Raw genomic sequence first — 23,352 nt, 5'->3', positions numbered from 1 at the left:
ACATGTATGATCTAAGGACCCTTTTAACCTGGATATTGACTCATTAAAACTGCGTTAGTTCTAGACTTAGTAGGTCAGGTTTGCTCGTGCTTGAGAGCAGTTAGATTTTAGAATGTGACTTATTTAACATATTCTGAAGAATTTTATGTTTCTTCAAGGATAGTATATCTGTTGACCTTGGGTGAACACTTAATCTCGTTGAGCAGTTATTTTTGCTCTTAAAATGGAGATCCTTATCACCGAGTCTTCATTTTCTTCAAATAGCGAAATCAGAAATTGGAAATGAAAGCAGGTGGGAAAATGTAAAGTGCCATACAAATAAAGTGATACCTCATGTTCTGAGAGTCTGTATTATATATTTGGTATAACATTGAAATAGCTTTTTTTTTTTTTGTCACTTGGGAACAGCTGAAAAGGGTAGGGGTATAGTTTTTGGTGTTTTTTATAGTGTTTTTTTGTTAAAGAATATTAAATTTAGTCATTACTTTCATATCAGGGAAATACATTCTAGCAAAAAGGTCACGTTTTTGCTTCTAAAATGTTATTTCATATTGAACATGAGTACTGCCAAAGAGTGTCTGGGATGATAATTCTTTTCTGTGTTCAACACCATAGGTATCTATGCCAGCAGCTCATGCAACATCTTCTGCTCCAACTGTAACTCTAGTACAGCTGCCCAATGGGCAGACAGTTCAAGTCCATGGAGTCATTCAGGCGGCCCAGCCATCAGTTATTCAGTCTCCACAAGTCCAAACAGTTCAGGTATGTGTATAAAAAGTTCTGCATCTATTTTAATAACTATTGTTTATAGCCATATCTCTCTCCTTTCACTAGTTATGAAAATAAGGACACATCTAGTTCAGAGTTTATTTTATTCACAGTATAGGAATATGCTGCATCTATATAGTCACCTTATGTGTAGGAACATATATACAGAAGAACAAACAAAAGAAAATGACTAATTTCTTAAGCTGCGGAAGAAAAATGATTGGGGAAAATAATGAAGTACATGAGATAAAGTGGAAATGTTTGGGAGAAACTGTAGGACTGAGGTACCTCAGTTAAGAAAAATTGAGATGCAAAAATAGTAATGAATTTTCTGAATCTACAATTGGAGAAAAATAAACCCTTGATCAAAAATTAGTACCCTTACCTAAGATATTATTTGAACTTAGAAATTACATAAAGCATTTGTAAAATCAACTGTGCTTAGGGTTTCAGTTACAGTGTGTAACTTTTAAATAATATATTCAGAGGGTACATCTTGAGGATCAGGGATTATACTATGCATGTTATCTTATTCTTTGGAGAGATCATTCCTTTGGGTTTGATCCACAGGTAATAAAGGCACTGTAGACCTTTGAAGGTGACTACTCTGTTTAACTGTAGGGAACCGAGAGCAGTATAGATCATTGCAATTGAGCTTATTGAAAAAAAAGAACGTTCATTCAAGTAGGCCATAACCCCAGCCTCCCATTTCATATTTTTTGCTTCACAGTCTTCCTGTAAGGACTTAAAAAGACTTTTCTCCGGAACACAGGTGAGTCCTAGGTCCTAGATTTGGAGAGAACTATTATTAGAAAGGAAGGTGAGAAATTATTCTTTATGTCTTTGTCCTTTTCCTCTATAAACATGGAATTTCAGCACTTGAACAAAACCCTCAGAGATCTTCTGGGTCTAGGCCATACTTGTTACCTCGCCAGCCCTTAGTCTGTTGCTTAATTCTGTTTAACATTTCTCCCCTCTTCCTAATGGTAGTCCAGCATTTACTTGAACACTTTCAGAGAAAGGAAGCTCAATCTCCTGAGGTAACCTATTTACAGTTAGGAATGATTACTAAAATATTCTTCCCTGTGATGATCCAAAATGTATCTTTCTAAAACTTTCACCTAGAGATCCCAGGTAAACACAGGTTCTATTCTCGGAAACTAGATTAGCAAGTCTAATTCCTGTTCTATTGGACTGCTTCCTCTTCCCCATCCCCCGCACCCTTCCTATTTTTAAGAAAATTTCCAGACTAAACAAAGTATTTTTCTGTAGCCATTTGTTAGATGGTATAACTTTGTTTCCTCTTCACCATCTTGGTTGTTTTCTTCTGGGTGAGAGCTGTTATATTTTCTTTACATACGGTAACCAGAACTGATTAATATTTGTAGAGGGGAGAAGTGCTGTCTCTGTCCTGGAAGCGTTCTTTTAATGTCCTCAGTATAATTTGTCAGCCATTTTATACTATTGAGTCATTGAACTGCTATTACCCACCTCTACTTCATTCTGTCTTTGTGCTTTTGGTTCGCTTTGACACTTAAGTGGGAGTGTGGGGGAGGAGAAGTAATGTTTTTGTGTGAAATCATCAGTTGTATGAATTTCCATAAGACACTGGGAATGACATTTGTTAACAAGTAAAAGATAGTGTTGTGCATGTAAAGATCTAAGAACTTGATATTTCTATGAAATCACAATGACTGAGCAATAGTCCTTTGCCTTAGTTTTTATTCCATTGAGTCCTACCTTACCATTGTCCATACTGTGTCACTACTAATTCCCTAGCCATATTCTCCTCTTGATAATAGTGAAAAAACTTGATTTGCTAGTGAGGAGACCTAGATTCCAGAACCAGTTTGGACATTAATAAGTCAAATGACCTTGGGCACATCTACCTTTCTCTTTTTCACTTACAGAAGATCTTTCTATAAAGAACACAAAAATTAAGTTACAGCCATAACATTTGCTAAGATTACTATTTTTGATTGTAATAGGTGTTATTGTTGATTGTATTCTTGATTTTAATATTTATTCTGGGGCAACATAATTTGGACATGGAGATTTTATGGCCATTAGCTATAGAAATATTCTTTTTTTTTAAATTTGCTTGTATTCATCTTTAAGGAACACATTTTTCCATTAAGGTCCGTTAAGGTGAACTGTACTTCTAATTTAAGAGTATGTATTTATAAAATAAAAGTTGGACTTTTTGAACCCTGGATTCTACAAACAGAGATACAAATATAATATTTTTTTCTTTAAAAGGCCTAAACTATGGAGTATCTATTTTAATAGTTATCTTAGCCAGTTAATGGTGATTAGTGTTAACAACTAGGAAATAGTTTCTATCAGAAGAGATGATCAAACAAGGAGAGGATCTTGTAGATGGGAGATCTCATTAATATTTTAGAATAAAGTTTCCAAAATATATGAGGTACATTTCTCTTGATGTGAGAATAGATTATTGCTTTAAATTATCATTCATTCATAAAACAAATGTTTATTGGTGACATGCTATGTGCCAGTCACTGTTCTATTTGCTATAAAAGACAGCAATGAGCAAATAATATGAAGATCATATTTTAAAGAAAAGAGACAGACTATGAAAAAATAAAGTGTGTCAGGTGAGAAGTACGAGAGAGATGAATAAAGCCAGGGGAAGGGGATGGAGAATGATGTGGAGGGAAGGGTGTTCTACTTTATGTAATGTGCTCAGGGAGCACAGCACAAACCAGAAGGCAATGAAGGAGGCTAAGGCACGCAGATCCAAAGGTTTGGAAGTGAGGGTATACTTGGGATATCAAGGAATAACAGAAAGGTATGGCTGGAATAGAGTAAGCAAGGAAGGAAGTGATTGGAGATGCAGTTTACAACATAAGTGTTAAAATTTCAAATCTAAATACTTGAAAACCCTAGAAATAGAACTTTCTAAATTGTTTAGAAGTCTTCCAGAGTTTCAGCAGGTGTCAAACTTGTTTGTGAAAAATACAAAATTGTAACCCCTTCCTATTAACATGCAATAAACTGACTTAGAGCCAGGGAGATGAAAATAATAAACTAGATAAATCTCATTGAAAGCTTGCATAATTGGTAGATGAAAATGATTATTTAGTAAGCACACTTCAAACGCACCTAGTTTTGTTATCTACATGAGTTTTCTTTTTCAATGCCAGCAATTGTTAAATCACGTTTCAGAAAACCCAAGCTTAGAATCTGATTTCTAAATGACTGTTATAAAGTGTTAAATGAGGTCAGACTCCGTGGTTCATGCCTGTAATCCCAGCACTTTGGGAGGCCAAGGCAGTCGCATCACTTGAGCTCAAGAGTTTGAGACCAGTCTGGCCAACATGGCAAAACACCATCTCTACTAAAAATGGAAAAATTAGCCAGGGGTGGTGGTAGGCGCCTATAATCCCAGCTACTCGGGAGGCTGAGGCACAAGAATCGCTTGAACCCAGGAGATGGAGGTTGCAGTGAACCAAGATCATGCTGCTGTACTCCAGCCTGAGTGACAGAGTGAGACTCTGTCTTAAAAAAAAAAACAAAAAAAAAAGTGTTAAATGATTTTTTAATGAAGCATATTAAATCATGTCATTCTCACTATCCTGAAAAACTACATTATTTATCTTTAAGAAATATATAAATTTTTAATATTTGTGCTTATCCTATCTCTTTAAGAACTCTTGTTTTATAATACAAATACTTAAAATTTAGAAATAAGAAAAATGTATGCCTATGTAAAATTTTTCTTATTTGTAAGAGATACATGCAGATCAAAAGAGTTTGAAGATCATTGATCTAGACTTTCAGTAAGCTTCATGATCCAATGAGTAAAACATTATATCTAAGGCCAGGCGCAGTGGCCTGTAATCCCAGCCCAGGCAGGACGATTGCTTGAAGCCAGGGGTTCAAGACCAGCCTGGGCAACATAGCAAGAACCTGTCTCTACAAAAAAAGTAAAAATTAGCTGGGAGTGGTAGTGCATGCCTGCTGTCCCGGCTACTCAGGAGGTCGAGTCCAGAGGATCTCCTGAGCCCGTGAGTTTGAGGCTGCAGTGAGCTGTGATCGCACCACTGTACTCCAGCCTGGATGAGTGAGTGAGATCCTGTCTCTTAAAAAAAATTTTTTAATTTTAAAAAAAAAAAAAAAAAAAACTATATCCAAACCATGAGTGTCAACTCTACCAAGGGAGAGTGCTTAAGTTTCCAGAGGACCATGTATAGTTTTAGTAAACATCGAATATTACCATTGTTTTGATTGGTTCTAGTTACTTTATAGTTTATTTTAAGATTTCAAATAATCAAAACAGAGTCCTCCACCTTTCCAATATAAACAGGTAGTATGTGTTTAAATAAACCAAAGTTGAGAAATACAGACCTAAAACTTTATATCTACAAGTGGTAGTTTAGCTTTTTGAAAATTTCTTGACTTACAAGTAGCCAAAATTAAAGACCTATTGAAAAAATTCAGAAAGAAGTTAATAAGTGATAGGAGATGAGACCAAAAGGAAAGGGTTCCATCATTGGAAGGTGATGATATGTGATGTTTATAATTGGGATATACTTTTTCATATGTATGTTTTTATTCTGTTATTTGTAAAATAGATTTTTGACATGAGTTTTATTGATCTGTTATGTGGGTCCAGTATGATTTTTTTTTTTAACAGCAGTTTTAGGTTCACAGCAAAATTTAGAGGAAGCTACAGAGATTACCTATGTACACCCTCCCCCAACTCCGTGGATAGCTTCCCCTATTCTTAACATCCGTCCCCCCAGACCAGTACATTTGTGTTATAATTTGATGACCCTACATTAACACATCATAATGCCCCAGAGTCCATAGTTTACATTAGACTTCATTCTTGGGTTGGTATATCCTGTGGCAGTATTTTTATTATTGATTAAGTGATAGATTAGGGACTCCATAGGAATTGGCTTCATGGCTTACTTGTCTTCGGATGGTATTCCCAAAGAGGAAGTGTTGTGTTCATTTCAGTGGTCTGAATTCTCTTTACATTTACAGAGTTACAAGCACTAAATAGTGATAAGTTAATTCCTTCTGTGTGAATTGACAAAATCTTATAGGTCAGAGAAAGGCAACCTTTTTTTTTTTTTCCATTAAGGGCCATAAATCCAGAGTTAGAAAAAAAAAAAAAAATTAAAAGACACAGATTTTAAAACAACATTAATTTGTTTCATTTCAAAACTATCCTGTGGGTAGTTTATATGGCATGTTTTGATGTTGTTGTTTTAATGAGTTCCAACTTGGAAGGGGGCGGGGGGTGTTCCTTAATCACTATATGTCCTTAAGAGAAGGGTGTAAGGATGGGGCATGTGAGAGTCAAGCAGTGAACACAGAAAGAGCCAAAGAGGAACTAAGTGAATTCTGAGTGGAGTATTAACGAAGGAAAACAACACTTGTCACAGTACTATCCACTTTGAGTTCAGTCTTGTTATTCCTTGAATTTCTGATCCTTTGCTCGGGCCTTTTCTTAGTTCCTGATCTTCTATATATGAGAAAGTTTGTGCAGAGACTCTTGTGTGGGCTAGTTACAGCAGCTACTGATTAACGTGAAACTTTTCTGTGTGCTCCTTTGGCAGTAATTACAGGATTATTATTCTGCTGAGAATCACAGACTAAATTCAGCATTACTAATCTTTTTATCTGTCATTTGTGAATTCATTATATGTTGCCTGTTGATTTTTAGGTCTTTCAGACTGTACGTAGACTTTAAAGTGCTTGAATGGGGCAAATTACTTCATTATAAGTATGCTCTACTACAAGCTACTAGATTTACCTGGTTTCATTTTTAAATGAGCATGCATATCACAAAGCCCTGTCAAAATGAATGCCCACTTGGGAGAACCGTTAGGCTCAGACCACACATAGAGTACACTTGGAATTTCTCAAGAACCTCTGAATATGTTTCCTTACTGCCATTGCCATACGTTTTGACATGGAGCTAACCTACATCGACCCTTTTGTCTTGGTTAAGTATAATTCTTAATCTGACAGCATAATGTGTCCCTAGTTCAGGAAAGAGCATAAGGTTTCTGCTGATTAGAGAAACGTGGGCAGTGTAAATTTGACAATCAAGCAACTTAGGTAAGTGAACTCTTCTAGTCTAGAAAAGGTGTGAAAATGCCACTGGTTGCTGCTTCTGACAAACCTGGTTTGAGACTAGAACAGTCTGGTTTGAGACTGGAACCACCAGGATTTTGATGCTGGTAAGGATCTCTAAAATGGAGGTACTAAATATTGACAGTGGCTCCACTACTTCCTAGCTTTGTGACTCGGGTGAGTTACTACTTTGTATCTTAGTTCTTCCATCTATGGAATGCATATAATAGTATAGTATCAAAATTTTTATTCACTTTATTACTTTTCAGTCTAGGGATTCTTCTCAGAAATGCATAGTTCTTTACCTTGAATTTTTACTTAAACATGATTATAGAATGCTAACTTTGAAACATGTTAGGAGTTTTTCCTAACTTGCTAGGAACAACTGTCAGGGATGTGATGATGGATCGCCAGTCTTACTGTATAACTGTAAATATATTCATAAGTGTTTATAAAGTTAAAGAATAATATTTATATAGTCACTATATAGACTTAGTACCAAATATTTAGCCATCCATTTTATCCCTTATATCAGAAACCTTATTTTAGTTGGTAGTTTTGTTTCAACAGATGTAAGAAAAAACTGGTAAGTAATACTGATGCATTCAGGATTGATTACATGGAGTCCTGAAAAAAAATTAAACTGTAGCTATTTTAGGTTCTCTAACTTCATCTTAGTTTATAGGGTAAGTAAAGGGAAGGGCAGAGTGATTGGTATGGTTGTCTCCCATAAGAACTGATTTTTTTCTACTGAAGCATGTATAAAGTTTATATATGACTTTTTGTATTTGACTGTTTAACAAAAATTTTATAGGAACTAAATTTGATTATCAAGATAAAGTTTTTATTTATTTTCAGATTTCAACTATTGCAGAAAGTGAAGATTCACAGGAGTCAGTGGATAGTGTAACTGATTCCCAAAAGCGAAGGGAAATTCTTTCAAGGAGGCCTTCTTACAGGTATGGATTTTAATAGTTAGAATCTAAGATGTGTAGGAAGTCTTAGGTAGTTGCAGATAAAGAGATGTCAGAAGACCAGTTAGTTGCTCAGGTCAGTTCTTTATAGATTACTTTTCTTCATCTTGAGTTATTTGTCTCAAATAAAGTGAAGCTTAAGAAGAGCACTTGTTACTCTCACCAGTCCTGATTTTTTTTTTTTTTTTTTTTTCTGTTTCTGTAGACTGTGCTGGCTGTCTTTCTGTTGAAAAATGTGGAATACATTTAATAAGGTTATAGCATTTTTTAGTTATAAGCCAACTCTGAGGCTCCGTTATTTATCTGCTTAATAACACATTGCAAACCATTTTTTATGCCATGGTGTTTAACAGATAGCTATTAATTTGATAATTGTCTCAGGAAGATGCTTTACTAACATCCCCTAATTTTAGGGGTAGTTTACTGTAATTTTTGTGTTCAGTTATTGATGTTGCCTAGTCCATGCCTTGCCTCCAAGGTGAACCAAAACCGTTTTTTAGTGTAAAAGTTAGCTCCACATTAAGTATCTCAGGAAGGACAGTTCCATAAATCTTGACACATTTACTTGAGCATTTAAGAAACTTCAGACTCATAATTATCTTCCTTCTTGTTAGTGTAAATTATTTTTATTTTTATATATTTCTGTTTTTCAGAGGGGTAGTTTTTTCCCCCCGCTTGGCTATTAAACTAACCCCTTTCTCTGTCCTTACAATTAAATTAAGAATCCTAAGTGACTAACAATAAATTGATTTTGAGGTCTAAGAAATCTTATATTACCAGTATATGTTATATGTATTTATATTCATAATTTATTTTAAGTACAGCTAGTGTTAGATTTTAACTTTGAAGTGTATCTCATGTTAGTATATAACACATTTGATCCTGAAGCAAATCCAACCAAATACTACTAGTAAAGTAATTACCTAGGTAAATATAAAAGCTAGGATTATTATAGTTTTGGTTTGTAACTCCTTTTTTCCTATGTGATTTGAAAGACAAAGGCATAAAACAGTAACTATAAATTTATGTGAATAAGCACATGATATAGGAAGATGTCATTTTTTATAATAGCATAAAGGGACAGAGTTTATAACTATTTTGTTACAAATTTAAGATATCAAAAATTACTTGGGTTGGGGTTTTTAGGGGGTTTTTCCCCCACCTTTCAGTGTGATTATGTTGTTCACTTGAAATATGGTATGGTTCTTCTGTTTTTGGGTTCCATTTTAGAGTTTCTCCACTCATCCTTGTTGCTTTTTTTTTCCTAGTGAGTGAAACATTTAACACTGTACCAAAAGTCAGAATTGCACAAAAAAGTATACTCAGTAGTGCCTCCCCATTCCTTCTGTCGTTTTCATTTCTTTCCTACCCATCCCCAGTAAATAGCTAAAATCATTACTCTCTGGTTTATCCATCCCGATTTTTTCTCTTGAACAAATGAGCAGGTACATGTATATTTTCTTATTTCCCTTTTTTCCTTACACAAAAGATATGCTATATCCATTATTTGGATGTACCATAGTTTATTCAACCACTCGCCTATATATAGGCATATAGAGTGTTTCCAGTATTTATTTTCCTTTTTATTTTTTTTTTTTCTATTTTAGACTTTGGATATGTATCTCCACTATTCTGCAGTTACAAACAGTGCTAATGGAAATAATCTTAAGCGAGTTTATTTTCATATTGTTGGAATTGGGGTGAATTCCTGGAAATGGGATTGAGGCATGAACACCTATATTTCCTTAAATATCACCAATTCCTTATATCGGGGTTGTGCCAGTTTCATACTCCCAGCAGCAATGTATGAGAGTGTGGGGTTTTTTTTGTAGCTTTGCTAACAGATATTGTTAAACTTTTTTGTTTCCCAATCTGAGAAGTGAGAATTTAAAAATCAGGTTTTGATCTTTTTTCCCCCTTAATTGATTGTTGACTTTTTACTTTCCGACTGTGTGTGTGTGTTCTTTGAGATGCAAAAGATTTTTTTTAATGTAGTCAGTCTTATTATTACCCTTAATTGCACCCTTCCTTACGTTGATATTAAAGAGAATCCATCTTTTTTTTTTTTTTTTTTGGTACTTAATTTGGGTTCATTTTGACGTCTAGATCAATCCCTGACCCATGAAGAGTTTATTCATGTAATTTATATATTTTAAACTTCTGCTGGCTGGGTGCAGTGTCTCACACCTGTAATCCCAGCACTTTGGGAGGCCAAGGCAGAGGCGAGCAGATCACCTGAGGTCAGGAGTTCGAGACCAGCCTGGCCAACATGGTGAAACCCTGTCTCTACTAAAAATACCAAAAAAATTAGCCAGGCGTGGTAGCAGGCACCTGTAATCCCAGCTACTCGGGAGGCTGTTGTGGGAGAATTGCTTGAACCTGGGAGGTGGGGGTTGCAGTGAGCCAAAATCGTGCCACTGCACTCCAGTCTGGGCAACAGAGCAAGGCTCTGTCTCAAAAAAAAAAAAAAAAAAAAAAAAAAACCTTCTGTCCTAAGCACTACCAGCTTTCTGTCAGTTTTCTCATCTTTAACTATTATTTGTATTTGTCCAGTAAATTTTACTTATATTTTTAATTATTCTAGTTTTCTAATTTTGTAGGAAAATTTTGAATGACTTATCTTCTGATGCACCAGGAGTGCCAAGGATTGAAGAAGAGAAGTCGGAAGAGGAGACCTCAGCACCTGCCATCACCACTGTAACGGTGCCAACTCCAATTTACCAAACTAGCAGTGGACAGTATAGTGAGTAATAGACAATTTCTGTTTCAAAAAGTGAGGAGAAAAGCTAATAGTTGCATTCTCTTCAGAGAAACCGTATAAGTGCCAAGTCTTCTCAGTTTTGCTGCCATTATTATATTTTCTTTACTCTTCACTATGCAAAGTTCTGTAATGGTAGTATTTTCTTTTCTTCAGAGAGTTCTAGTAAGGATTAGTCAAGTATATAAGCCTTTTAGATGTCCTTTTGTTTCTGTGCAGATGCATGAAAAGTCTGAAGTTTTTGAACCACTAATTGAGACCGTAGGTTTTAGTCCTCATATGTGTTGAAAAAACATGAGTTTTTTAGATTTAAAAAAATCATTCCTTGAATATATCTCTGTATTCATTTTAATAGTTTGTCTTGCCTTCTGAAAATAGCATTTTAATATCTTTGTATTTTAGAATGTTTCAAGTGGGGATGAGCATGGCTTGGTTGAGTCAGCACATTCAATTACTCCTTTTCATACGAAAGATAGTAATATACTTTTTGGCCCGCATAAAGCAACGATTGCTCTTACAAAATTACAAAGTTTTCATTTCTATGATGTCTCTGTCTGGCACTTAGGTCTGTCTTCTTATCTTTAACCAAAATCTATTATAAGGTCCTTTTGAATTTTATTTTGTTTGATCAAAAGCATTTGTGTGAATGGTACTTTTTTCTCTTTTTCCCTTTTTTTTTTTTTTTTTTTTTTTTTTTTTGCCTCTCAAAGTGCTTTATTCATTCAGTGATTTTTTTCATTTGGATTTGTTTATTAAACCCAGTGCTGCCCATTTATATCCTTTCCCCCACCCATCTTAGTTACAAATTAAATGTACACATTGAAACTTCTTTACTGGGTTCGTTTCCTAATGCCCTGAGGGAATCTGTATCAGAAATATGCGTAAAAGCTTGAGGCTGGGCACAGTGGCTTACGCCTGTATTCCCCGCACTCACGCCTGTATTCCTAGCACTTTGGGAAGCCACAGTAGAAGGATCACTTGAGCCCTCCAGGAGTTGAAGACCCCATCCCTATTTATAAAAATAATCTAAAAATTAAGAAATATGCATGAAAGTTTGACCCCCATGTTATTTTTTAGTTCCAGTTCAACCTTGGTTTGCATAACTCTAATTTGCATTCCCAACTGTATTAAAGACAAGTTCTCAAGTAGCAAACTTTTTAACTCTGCAAGCTGAACCTTTTGAGACTAAGTAGAGGGAAGGCAATTTTGACTTTTATCCACTATGCTCAATTAGCTTAGTCATCTTTTTTCTTCTTAAGATCTTTGTGGAAGATATAAAGTACAACTCTGTACCTACAACTCTATATGTGTGTGTGATTTTCAGTTTGATAGCCTCATACCAGATGCTTTCAGTTATTCAGGATGTGTATTCAAAGACATTGATACATGATCTTTATTTTTCCCCTACTTCAGCATACCTGAGGGATACAACATACTCCCATCAGTAACAGATTCACTATTACAGAGATTCTCACTGGAACTAGGAAGCATGCTCTTTAGGAAAGAGGCCTATCAGAATCTAAAAAGGGGAAATGAACGTTAGAGAAGTGCCACCGCCCCCACAGATGTTTAATTTGGTACACTCCTCTCCAGCAGCTGAAAATTGCTAGTTTTAAGAGATTAAGCCAGGCGCGGTGGCTCTCGCCTGTAATCGCAGCACTTTGGGAGGCCAAAGCGGTGGATCATGAGGTCAGGAGTTCAAGACCAGCCTGCCCAACATGGTGAAACCCTGTCTCCACTAAAAATACAAAAATTAGCCAGGCGTGGTAGCGCATGCCTGTAATCCCAGCTACTCAGGAGGCTGACACAGAAGAATTGCTTGAACCCGGGAGGCAGAGGTTGCAGTGAGCTGAGATCGTGCCACTGTACTCTAGCCTGGGTGACAGAGCAAGACTCCATCTCAAAAAAAAAAAAAGGAGAGAGATTAATACTTTGAAATTATAAACTTTGTTCATTATTTTTATCCTGTGTCCTCTCTGTATATGCACACATGGCTTTGATGGAACTGATTTAACATTATATTCTTGATTTTCATTACGAGCAATATAGTAAATACATATACAGCAACATTTATATATTTCTTAACTTATAAAATGAACATATGGTTGTTGGAATTCACCATAGGTATATAAACACACATAGTTATGTATTTTGTTTCTTTAATAGCTGCATTGTGTTTCACTGTATAAATATAGCACTTATTTAAACATTCTTCTGCTGTTGAACATTTAGGACATTTCTACTGTTTCAAACAATGCTATGAAAATATCCTAAGAGTGGAATTATCAAATTAAAGCATATCCTCTGCAAGTACCCTTCTAGGTGGAGGCATGAATTTCCACTCCTTCCTTAAATTGGTTATTTTATTAAATTCATGTTGTTACTAGATTTATCTGTTACTTGGTTCAGTGTCCCAGATAGTAAAGTCTTATTAGTGATTCTGCTCTTAGATAGAAAACTTGTATCTGTCATTTTGAACTTGAATTTTTTTGTTTCACTAAATAAAACTATGACTCATGATGTTTCCCTCTTTATTCCGGCCACTCAGATTCTTAGCTAACTTTCTGTTTAATTGTATTACTTTCTTAGTCTAGATTTTCTTCTACAATTGTTTTATATAACTAAGGATACATCCATTACTTGACTTCTATCTTTTTAATTTTGTTTTAATGAATTGTGTTTTATTGAAAGCTATCTCAAATATTTTGAGAATAATAAAGTATATACATAAATATTATAGAGAAAAACCAGTAGGATTAGACTTCATTTTCCAAAGTATTTTCATATACATGACCTCATTTGATATTTACAAAATTGTACTTAGTGGCTAGAACTCAGATGCTTTTATTTTTAGAGAAGAGATAACAGAATCAAATAACAGTTTAGTGATGGCTGGGCACAGTGGCTCGTGTCTGTGATCCCAACACTTGGGGAGGCCAAGGTGGGAAGACTGCTTGAGGCCAGGAGTTCAAGATCAGCCTGGGCAACATAGCAAAACCCTATCTCTTCAAAAAAATGTTTTTAGAAAATTAGTGGGGCCTGATGGCCTGTGCTAGCTACTTGGGAGGCTGAGGCAGGAGGATCACTTCAGCCCAGCAGTTGGAGGCTACAGTGAGCTGAGATCTTGCCACTGCACTCCAGCCTATAAAACAGAACAAGACCCTGTCTCAAAAGAAAAAAATTAAACTGTTCAGTGATGGAACTCACACTACAACTCAGTCTTGTCATACATGGTTTACTATTTCTGCTTTCTTCTTCCCACCTTGAGTTTACTGCTCTGTAGCCAAGAAGAAAGTGGTATGTTAAATACAGTAGAATTCACTCATTAACTCTAAATGAGAAATTGTGATTTGTTTCTGTTAACCTTCTGATTCTTTCAAGTAATCATGCAAAATTAATCTTAGAATAGTTCTTACTCATTTTTCTCCCTGCCTAAGAGAAGTAAAACTTCTGGGATTCGCTAAACTAGATCCAGTGTATATGCCAGCGTCTTAATTTTCACAAGTATCATTTTGCTAAACTTATCACACTGTAGCCATTAACTCTTCTTATTTCTTGATTAGGCAATAGATAATCAATTTCCCATGTACAGGTGACTCAGGATGTTATATCCCATAGCTGTTGGATAACTGATCCCAAACTAATTCCCTTCTAATGGACATGCTTAATCAGACATGTTGACTTTCCTGCATTGTTTACTTTTTTCTTAGTTAAAATCAGTTGTACAGTTTTATATGTGATATTGTGATTTTCTGTCCTTCTCGTTCTGAAAAGCTTGACCCACTACAGGGTGAATTGTCTAGAGAGGATATTGCCACCTATCTAAATCCTTCTTCCAAATAAACAATCTAATTTTTAAATTAAATTTTTCTATGTACTGTAGCATAAAGTTGATTTAGTTTTTCATAAAGTGAAATATCTACTAGTATGAGCAAAAGTTGACTGATTTATTGTTTAACAAATGAATGGCAGGTGTGGCTAATTAGGGCGTAAATAACGGGTTCCATATTAAAATGCTTGGATATGTATTAAATAATTTAGAAATTGACAGTAAAAGATTTTTTTTTCTAAGTGATGACCTTGAGCTCTGATTTTAAAATTCCATGAGAGACTGTTGATAATTAAGTTCCATAGGATATTTCAGTTGTTTCATTCAGTAGATTAGATACCATTAATGAATTTCTACAAGAGTTAGGGAATAGAATGCACTGATGAACTGCTTTATTAGTTATATGTTAAAACAACCATTTATTGGGTGCCTATTTCATGGCTGCCACTGTGCTAAGTGTATGAAAGTAGATAAGAAAATTCCTACTCTCCAGAAATTTATTTATTAGTGGGACAAGTGTTAATACATTATGTAGTTAATGCTGAAATAAAGGATCACAGAGTGGAACCTCTGCAGAACCAGATAACTTCAGAAGGAATTTAACATTTTTCCATTTAAAAAATTGTTAACAGGCATTATTATTATAAATTAGAATGCAGTTCATAGAGTGCATTTCTATTGTAGAAATTGAATATGGGTTTCCTGAGCAGCAAGTTACTTGAATATATCAGACACTTCTTGGTGATGTTATTTGCTGTAATTCTCCTAGACTATTTTACAAATTATTCTACATTGGATTTAGTGTTTTAAAAGTCTTATATGGTATTAAACTTGTAACAATAAAATCCATTGGATTTTAGTTGCCATTACCCAGGGAGGAGCAATACAACTGGCTAACAATGGTACCGATGGGGTACAGGGCCTGCAAACATTAACCATGACCAATGCAGCCGCCACTCAGCCGGGTACTACCATTCTACAGTATGCACAGACCACTGATGGACAGCAGATCTTAGTGCCCAGCAACCAAGTTGTTGTTCAAGGTAAGGGACTTCAGAATTCACAGGTGTGGTAAATTCTTCAAAATACTAAAATTTTATAAACTCACAGAAAAAGTAAGTATCATATTACAAAGCTCCATTCAAATGTAGTTAACATTTCTTCAATATAGATAGTATTTTCCATGAACTCTTCCATTATTCCAATTGGACCAAAATGTCATGGCATAAAAACAACTATTTTCAGTTTTTAAAATATTGCATCTGCCTTTAACATCTTTACTATTTGGGGTAGAAGAAACAGGACAGGTTAGAAGGGAAGACCAGGAAATCAGGAGTTAGAAAAGATGGATTCTATATCTAACTGCATGAATCTGCTATGAGGCCTTGAGTAAAAGCTCCTCTGGGCCTCAGAAAAGTGTTTTTTTTTTTTTTTTTTTTTTATCGTTTTTGTTTTGTTTTGTTTTCATGTGTAAAATAAGAGTTGCACTAAATCTCTGAAAACAGTCTTTAGAAGTTCAGGATTCTGTTTCTGTGCTTTTTATTCAAAAGAAATTTAAATCTTCTGAGATCATCAGTTTTTATTATTATTTTTTTTTTTCTAGAGACATGGTCTCACTGTGTTGCCCAGGCTAGTCTTGAACTCCGGGCCTCAAGTAATCCTCCTTTCTCGGGCTCCCAAAGTGTTGGGATGCCTCTGCACTTGACCCAGTTTTTATTTCAAATGAAAACATTATATTCCACAAAATCTTATACCATCTTATGCTGTTCTTTAGAGAAAAAGTAGTTGTTAAATTCTTGACAAATTATAGAAGTTGCTTTTTTGTTTTTGGGGGTTTTTCTTGTTTTTTTTTTTTTAGTTTAATTGTTTTTTTCTGTCTGTTTCAGGAATCTTTATGGATATCAGTTAACCATTTTTCTTTGGATTTGTTTGAATATTTCAGGAATATAGTTAATGCCAGGTTAGAAATTTGCTGATTGAGGAAATAATAATAAATCTGTTTCTGAAAATATTTTTATAAATGATAATGTATTTTGCCTGTGTTAGGTAATGACAGTTGTATCCTTTCACCATGGATAATTGAATAATCCTGAAACACCAACTGGAGAGAGTCATAACTTATTTAAAGAGCCCTAATGTTTACAGAATATATTCTGTTATTAAGCGAGTATTTGAAAAAGATACTATTTTGCTTATTGATGAGAGTAAAACACCTTTTCACTTTACATGCAGGTACTCAAAAATTGTAAAGCAGGATGTCAGTGAATTTGAATTCTGAACGTCAGTTTGAAGATGGTAACATGTTTAGTATATAAATCTTTTCCACTCAAAGCATACTTTTTAATTGATATTAATAATTAATATTAATAATTTAATAAAGACCTTCAAATTTTTTAAGTAACATTAGGTTCCTTAGGAGAGCATATTATTACACTGTTTTTAGAAGCAGTTTGACAAATAGTGATTGTGTTTGTTTTTACAAATGGTGAATCAGAAAAATAAAACTTCAGTTTATTTAGTCATTATCATTTACATTAAAACAATATGTTTTCAAATAATATAATTGGCATCAGGTGATACACTTTTTCATACTTTCAGTTTTGTTTTAATTCAAAATCTATAATAGTTGACCATAATGCTTTATCTTCTTTTTCATTTTGCTATTTTATGAAAAATCATGGTCGTTTTTATGTCGTGGCAAGAGTCTACTTGAAATTTTTTAATATGAATTTACCAATATCAAAGGAAGACATTGAGGACTATACTCTTATCTAGGAAGATCATCCAAGCTGTGCCCCACTTACCTTTTAGACTTAAGGTTGGTAAGCATGTTAACAGAATAGAACTGCATTCAAATGAAAAATAAAATATAAGATCCAGCAGACATAGGTTACTGTAATAAATACATTACATTGGGAATTATTTCTTAGTAGTGGCGCAAAGAGTGCTGATTCTTTCAACACTTTAGCCAGAATCATCTTTTCTTTTTTGTTTCCCTTTTAGTCCAGAATACATGCTTAGATTGATGATTGATACACATAATTGAATCAAGTTGCAGTGTTTCTGTCTTACCATAATCACTGTTTCTTTCAGCTGCCTCTGGAGATGTACAAACATACCAGATTCGCACAGCACCCACTAGCACTATTGCCCCTGGAGTTGTTATGGCATCCTCCCCAGCACTTCCCACACAGCCTGCTGAAGAAGCAGCACGAAAGAGAGAGGTTCGTCTAATGAAGAACAGGTACATATACTGCATTTACTTAGATTGTTGTGGGTTAAGTGTGTCTTCACATTCTACTGGATGTGTATCTTTACATCTACTGGTAATAGGATCTTTGCATTGGGTTTTTTTTTTTTTCCAGCAGAATTAATGGATCTTGCTAAACTTTATTTAATGAGCTGCATTTATAAGATAGCTATAGGATTATGGGTCAATCTTTGATCATGGAGTAGTTTTCTTTCATGCAGTTTCCCCACAGGAGATTTAATGCACAACCTTCCTATGTTTGCACTCCAACCAGCTTGCCAGGTTATTTCAAAATGGTTTTTTTTCATATATAGTATTGTTCAAGAAGATCAAGAGTTTCACATATGTATATTAACTGTGTGTTAAATTTTATCTATATTAAATTTACTTGATACAAAGTAAATGTATGGTGGCCAGTTCATGTTTTAATGAATAATATCTTTACTCAAAATAATAACATTTTAACACCTAAAGATTCTTCAAAAATATATTCTAAGAATACCACATTATGGAAAAAAATCTTAAAATACAGTCTTCAAAAACTACTACCTTCAAAATCTACGAAATGTTGGTAAAGCAGTTCTCAGAAAGTAACTTCATTGCTATAAATGATTTTGCCATCAAAAACAATAAAAACAAGTTACTAAATATTAGTTTAGAACTTTCATATAGAAGTGACCGAGACAAACAGAAGAAAATGAAAATAGGGTATGTAAAGTTTTAAAAAGTTTGAAATTGATGAACGTATTTCACTGTTCATCCCAGGATACTTCAAACACTGATAAAGTGAAAGAAGCAGGGCTTCCAAGTCCTAGCCCTGTCCCTCCATTTTGGGAGACAGTATTAACCTTCTATACCTCAGGTTTGCAAAATGGGATTCCAGCACACACCCAAGTATTGTTTTAAGAATCAAGTAAGATAATTCCTTTGAAAGCACTTTGTAACTGTAGTGCTCTGTTGAAATGGGTGTGTGTGTGTGTCTGTGTGTGTGCAATTTCACTTACAGCTCAGATCAGCTTTTTTGTTCCTAAAATATTCTTAGCTGTCACAATGTTAGTAAATTATATCTGAACTCAGAGAAAAATCTGTCTGGCAGAGATTTTTCTCTGATATTAGAAAAAGAGTTACAACAAGCCAAGTGACTGTTTTTTTTTTTTTCCTCCTGAGACAGTCTTGCTCTGTCGCCCAGGCTGGAGTACAGTGGCACAATCTCAGCTCACTACAACCTCTGCCTCCTGGGTTCGAGCAATTCTCCTACCTCAGCCTCCCGAATAGCTAGGATTACAGGCGCCCACCACCACGCCTGGCTAATTTTTGTATTAGTAGAGACATGATTTCACTATTTTGGCCAGGCTGCTCTTGAACTCTTGACCTCATGAATCCACCCTTCTCAGCCTTCCAAAGTGCTGGGATTACAGGCATAAGCCATGGTGCCCAGCCCTCAAGTGACTTTTATTTGTGTTCCATCCGTCTGTGATTTTGAGTATTTAGGTTTTACTAAACAGAAGCATAAAGGCTGCATTCATAATTTAAATATATTTTAAAATATAAATTAAAATCTGTAAATAAAAATTAAAATCTTTTCAGTTTTTAAAAATGTTTATAAGGAAACTCTTTTTTGTTGTTGTTGTTTTTTTGAGACGGAGTCTCGCTCTGTCACCCAGGCTGGAGTACAGTGGCCGGATCTCAGCTCGCTGCAAGCTCCGCCTCCCGGGTTTACGCCATTCCACTGCCTCAGCCTCCCGAGTAGCTGGGACTACAGGCGCCTGCCACCGCGCCCGGCTAATTTTTTGTATTTTTAGTAGAGACGGGGTTTCACCGTGTTAGCCCGGATGGTTAACGATCGATCTCCTGACCTCGTGATCCGCCCGTCTCGGCCTCCCAAAGTGCTGGGATTACAGGCTTGAGCCACCGTGCCCGGCCGGTTATAAGGAAACTCTTAACTTAAAATTAGAAGCAAGTCTGATTAAGAAGTCTCAAGCAAAGGCTGAGTAGTAATATTTAAGACAACACTGCTTACTAAAGAAAACAGTTCTAAGCAAACATAGGAGCAAAATCAGAAAATAAATCCTTTTGATTATAAAACACAACAGAAGGACTTCTGTTTATGTCTATGTAGTTTGGCTCTGTGGAACAAAATGTTTCCCCCCGTTGGCCGGTGCAGTGGCTCACGCCTGTAATCCCAGCACTTTGGGAGGCCGAAGCGGGCGGATCACAAGATCAGGAGATCGAGACCATCCTAGCTAACATGGTGAAACCCCATCTCTACTAAATACAAAAAAATTAGCCGGGCGTGGTGGCAGGCGCCTGTAGTCCCAGCTACTCTGGAGGCTGAGGCAGGAGAATGGCGTGAACCCAGGAGGCAGAGCTTGCAGTGAGCCGAGATGGCGCGCCTGCACTCCAGCCTGCGCGACTCTAGAGCAAGACTCCATCTCAAAAAAAAAAAAAAAATGTTTCACTGCGTTGACTGGCAGACCAAATTTCCTTTTTCTTCTATTTATTTTTCTTTCAGATTTAGGACCACTGCCACCAACAAGTTAGGAACAGGCCACACGTAACTACAGTTGCTACCAGCCTTTGCTTGCCTGAGACTTACCATGGACTCTTTCATAACATTACTTCGCTTAGATGTAGTTACCCTACTCTTGAAAAAGGAAACTTCCTATTGATTCTGCTATAGTTCTTTTCCCCTTTCCTTACCAGATTACTGCTGCTTCTACTTTTTCAGCCTCCATTCACTGGAATCTGGCTTCTGTGACTAGCATACCCCTCATATATCTATAAAAAGGTACAAATTCCCTCCCACTTGGCAAATCTAGTATTTTCTTTCATTTAATTTTAACTCTATGGAGTATGACACTTTCGACTTCTCATTACTCTAAACTCTTCCGTGGCTGGCTTCACCTGGTTTTCTGACTACTTTTCAAATTTTTCCTTTGAACCTTCATCCATATCCATGTATTTCAGGCATTACTTTATATGCTGATACCTCCTAATTCTATATATTCTGGCTTTGACCTTTCTGCCGAGTGCTATTTATTAAGCCCCAGTATATATTATTTTATTAATTCTACCTACAGTGAGGTAGAAGCTTATCCCCACTTTAGAGGAGGAGAAGGTAAATATCAGAGATAAATCAAATATATTGCCAAAGGTCACACACTTTATGAGATTAGTAGAACTGAAATTTGAACCCATATCTGGCACCAAAGGCTGTAAACATGCTACTTCACTGATTCCAGTATGCAGCCATCTTCTGCTGTGCCTCTCAAACCAGAGCACATGGCAGTATGCTAGGGATGTGTATGTAGCCTTAGGGGGTGAATGTGGAGTGCTTTCCTTGAATGTTCATTTTGCTAAAATATTTGAGAGAAATAAACCTTATTTTTAAGGTAAAATAAGAGATTTAAAAGAAGTTTATACCAGCAGTGGTTTTGCTGCACCACCAGAATCTCCATATTTGGTTTCCTCTTCTAGTGTGACTGTTTCAGTGGAAAAGTTAAGAGAAGCACACTCTTCCTAAGCATGCTCACTAGGATGAATGCCCCTTATGCACATCAAACACAGCCTATCTTAAACTAAACTTTGATAGGAAAAGATTGTAATCCAAAAAATTCGTCACTATCCAAATTGGCATTTATTTCAAGATGAAGATAAGTGGTAAACATTCTGAAAGAAAGTATAGACAACTGTTCTATTAATTTGTGTTGCTTCAGTAATAACCACGAATCTCAGTGTCTTAAAATTTCTTCCTTACATGTGTTACATTTTGGCAGCTGCAGGTCAGTTGTTGTGACTCTCCTTCATACGCCCATCTGAGTCTAGGATCCTGGGCTAGAGCAGCACCTCTTTGAGAAAAGGGCAATGCTTTTGAAAACATTTGCTTGATTGTGGTGAACATTACATCTACTTGTGCTCTGTCAGCCACAGCACAGGCAAGGACAAGCCCGAAGTCAGTGTAGTGGAAATGAACTCTTCCTACAGGAATGGGGAGTGAAAAATTGTGAAAGTAATGCAGTCTGTGACCTTTGCCTTTATGTAACTTTACATTGGAGGGGGATTTTAAAAGCAGATTCCCTAAAGGCAGAAGTAACAAAGGAAAAAGTTAAATGAATGTGATCGTATGAAACTATAAACCCCCTATTTAGCAAAGTAAAAGAAAAGTAGCAAACATTTTAACAAATAATGTCAGAAAACTAATGAGTTGAGGGATATAAATAGGCAGATTCTTAGAAAATGGATAGGGTAAAAAATTTGAAAAATTCTAAAAAAATTAAAGTATATTTGATACGAATTAAAATATATCCATTCAACTATATACATCTAGCCATTAACAGTAAATAAAGATGTATTTTTATTAAGATGGGAAGATGTTCTCGGACAACAGCAGATTACCAAAGAGTATGTACATTACTATCAGTTTTTTTTATTTATTATTATTACACAAGTAAAACATGTTCATTATAAGTAAATTAAGAAATATTACCTAAAAATTTAATTACTTCCAATTTCACCATCTAAAATGTTAACATTCTAAAGTCAGTTTTTTTACTCAAACCAGTACAAAGAAAGGTAAATATACATTTTTAATATATTTTTAAGTAATTTTAAACTTACAAAGGAGTTGTAAATAGTACTGCAGAGTTCCAGATACCCTTCATCCAGCTTCCTCTAATCTTAGTATATTACATAACCAGGGTACATTTATCAAAAATAAAAGTACATTGGTATAATACCATTAACTGAATCGTACATTTTATTTCCCCAGTTTTTTTACTTATATAATCCAATTTGGGTACCATATTGCATTTAATTATAGTCTCCTTCAGTCTGAAAGTTTCTGTTTCCTTGTCTTTGATGGCCTTGTCACTTTTGAAGAGCAGTGATCTGTTTTTTTATAGAATGTCCCTCAATTTGCATTTGTCCAGTGTTTTCTTATGGATAGATTGAGATAATAGGTTTTGGGGAGAAATTCCACAGAGGTATAGTGTACCCTTCTCATAACATCACATCAGGGAGCACATACATAACTGGCGATGTTAACTTTGATCATTTGGTTAAAGTGCTGTCCAGGTGTCTCCACTGTTGAGCTACCATTTTTCTCTTTGTCCAGCCCATAATCAAGGGGAGGAGAATTAAATTCCACCTCCTAAAAGGGAGAATATGAAACAATTTGTGGTCATATGTTAAAACCACCACAGTAATTAGGTGTATTTTAGAAGAAATACTTGGGAGGCTATGCAGATACATTATTTTCTCTTTAAAGTTTTGCCCACCAATTTTAGAATTCATCAGTAAATCTTGTCTACAGTAATTATTTCTATTTGCTATTCTGATGGGAATTTTCTATATCCCCATCCCTTCTATATTTAACAGCTTAACAACTGAATTCTATAAACAAGATTTGTTTCTTCTCCACATTATTTTATCAATACAGACATGTATTTTGGGAGTTATAATCCAGTACTATTGTTATTTATTATTTGTTCATATTGTTCTAGCTTTGGCCACTGGCATCTTTTATAAGTGTCTTCTGTGTCCTTTTGACATGCCCCATTTTTTTCTTTTTAAGCACATCTTTACTTTCTGAGACTGCAAGATTGTCCAGGTTCTCATCTTGTGTTTTCCCTTCCCTAGCCTTGGAATGAGCTGTTTTTCC

General features: G+C 35.3%; 2 protein-coding genes across 8 annotated transcripts in view; one reads left to right on the top strand and one right to left on the bottom strand.

Moving 5' to 3' along the window:
* Window positions 1-23,352, top strand: part of CREB1 (cAMP responsive element binding protein 1) — a 78,484-nt gene that overhangs the window by 30,865 nt on the left and 24,267 nt on the right. For 3 of the 7 annotated variants that reach the window (XR_007718418.1, XM_050752651.1, XM_050752654.1), the window contains 6 exons: window positions 616-762; window positions 1,499-1,540; window positions 7,741-7,841; window positions 10,457-10,599; window positions 15,304-15,486; window positions 17,537-17,687. Coding sequence is in view for 5 of the 7 variants with exons in the window: in XM_050752651.1 (XP_050608608.1) it covers window positions 616-762; window positions 1,499-1,540; window positions 7,741-7,841; window positions 10,457-10,599; window positions 15,304-15,486; window positions 17,537-17,687 (767 nt within the window). In the remaining 2 variants the exon portion in view is untranslated. Of the gene's footprint in view, window positions 1-615; window positions 763-1,498; window positions 1,541-7,740; window positions 7,842-10,456; window positions 10,600-15,303; window positions 15,487-16,675; window positions 17,262-17,536; window positions 17,688-20,205; window positions 21,890-23,352 lie in introns of those variants that run through there. The other 4 variants (XR_007718419.1, XM_050752652.1, XM_050752653.1 and 1 more) reach the window with 3 other exon arrangements.
* METTL21A (methyltransferase 21A, HSPA lysine) overlaps window positions 22,100-23,352 on the bottom strand; it is a 46,668-nt gene continuing 45,415 nt past the window's right edge. The window contains exon 5 of the mRNA XM_050752662.1: window positions 22,100-22,842. The gene's annotated coding sequence lies outside the window, so the exon portion shown is untranslated. The remainder of the gene's footprint in view (window positions 22,843-23,352) is intronic.

This window comes from Macaca thibetana, chromosome 12 (assembly GCF_024542745.1).
Source record: "Macaca thibetana thibetana isolate TM-01 chromosome 12, ASM2454274v1, whole genome shotgun sequence".
In the NCBI taxonomy this organism is placed as follows: domain Eukaryota; kingdom Metazoa; phylum Chordata; class Mammalia; order Primates; family Cercopithecidae; genus Macaca; species Macaca thibetana.
Note: the sequence above shows the minus strand (reverse complement) of the source record. Positions and strands in the feature narration are given on the sequence as shown.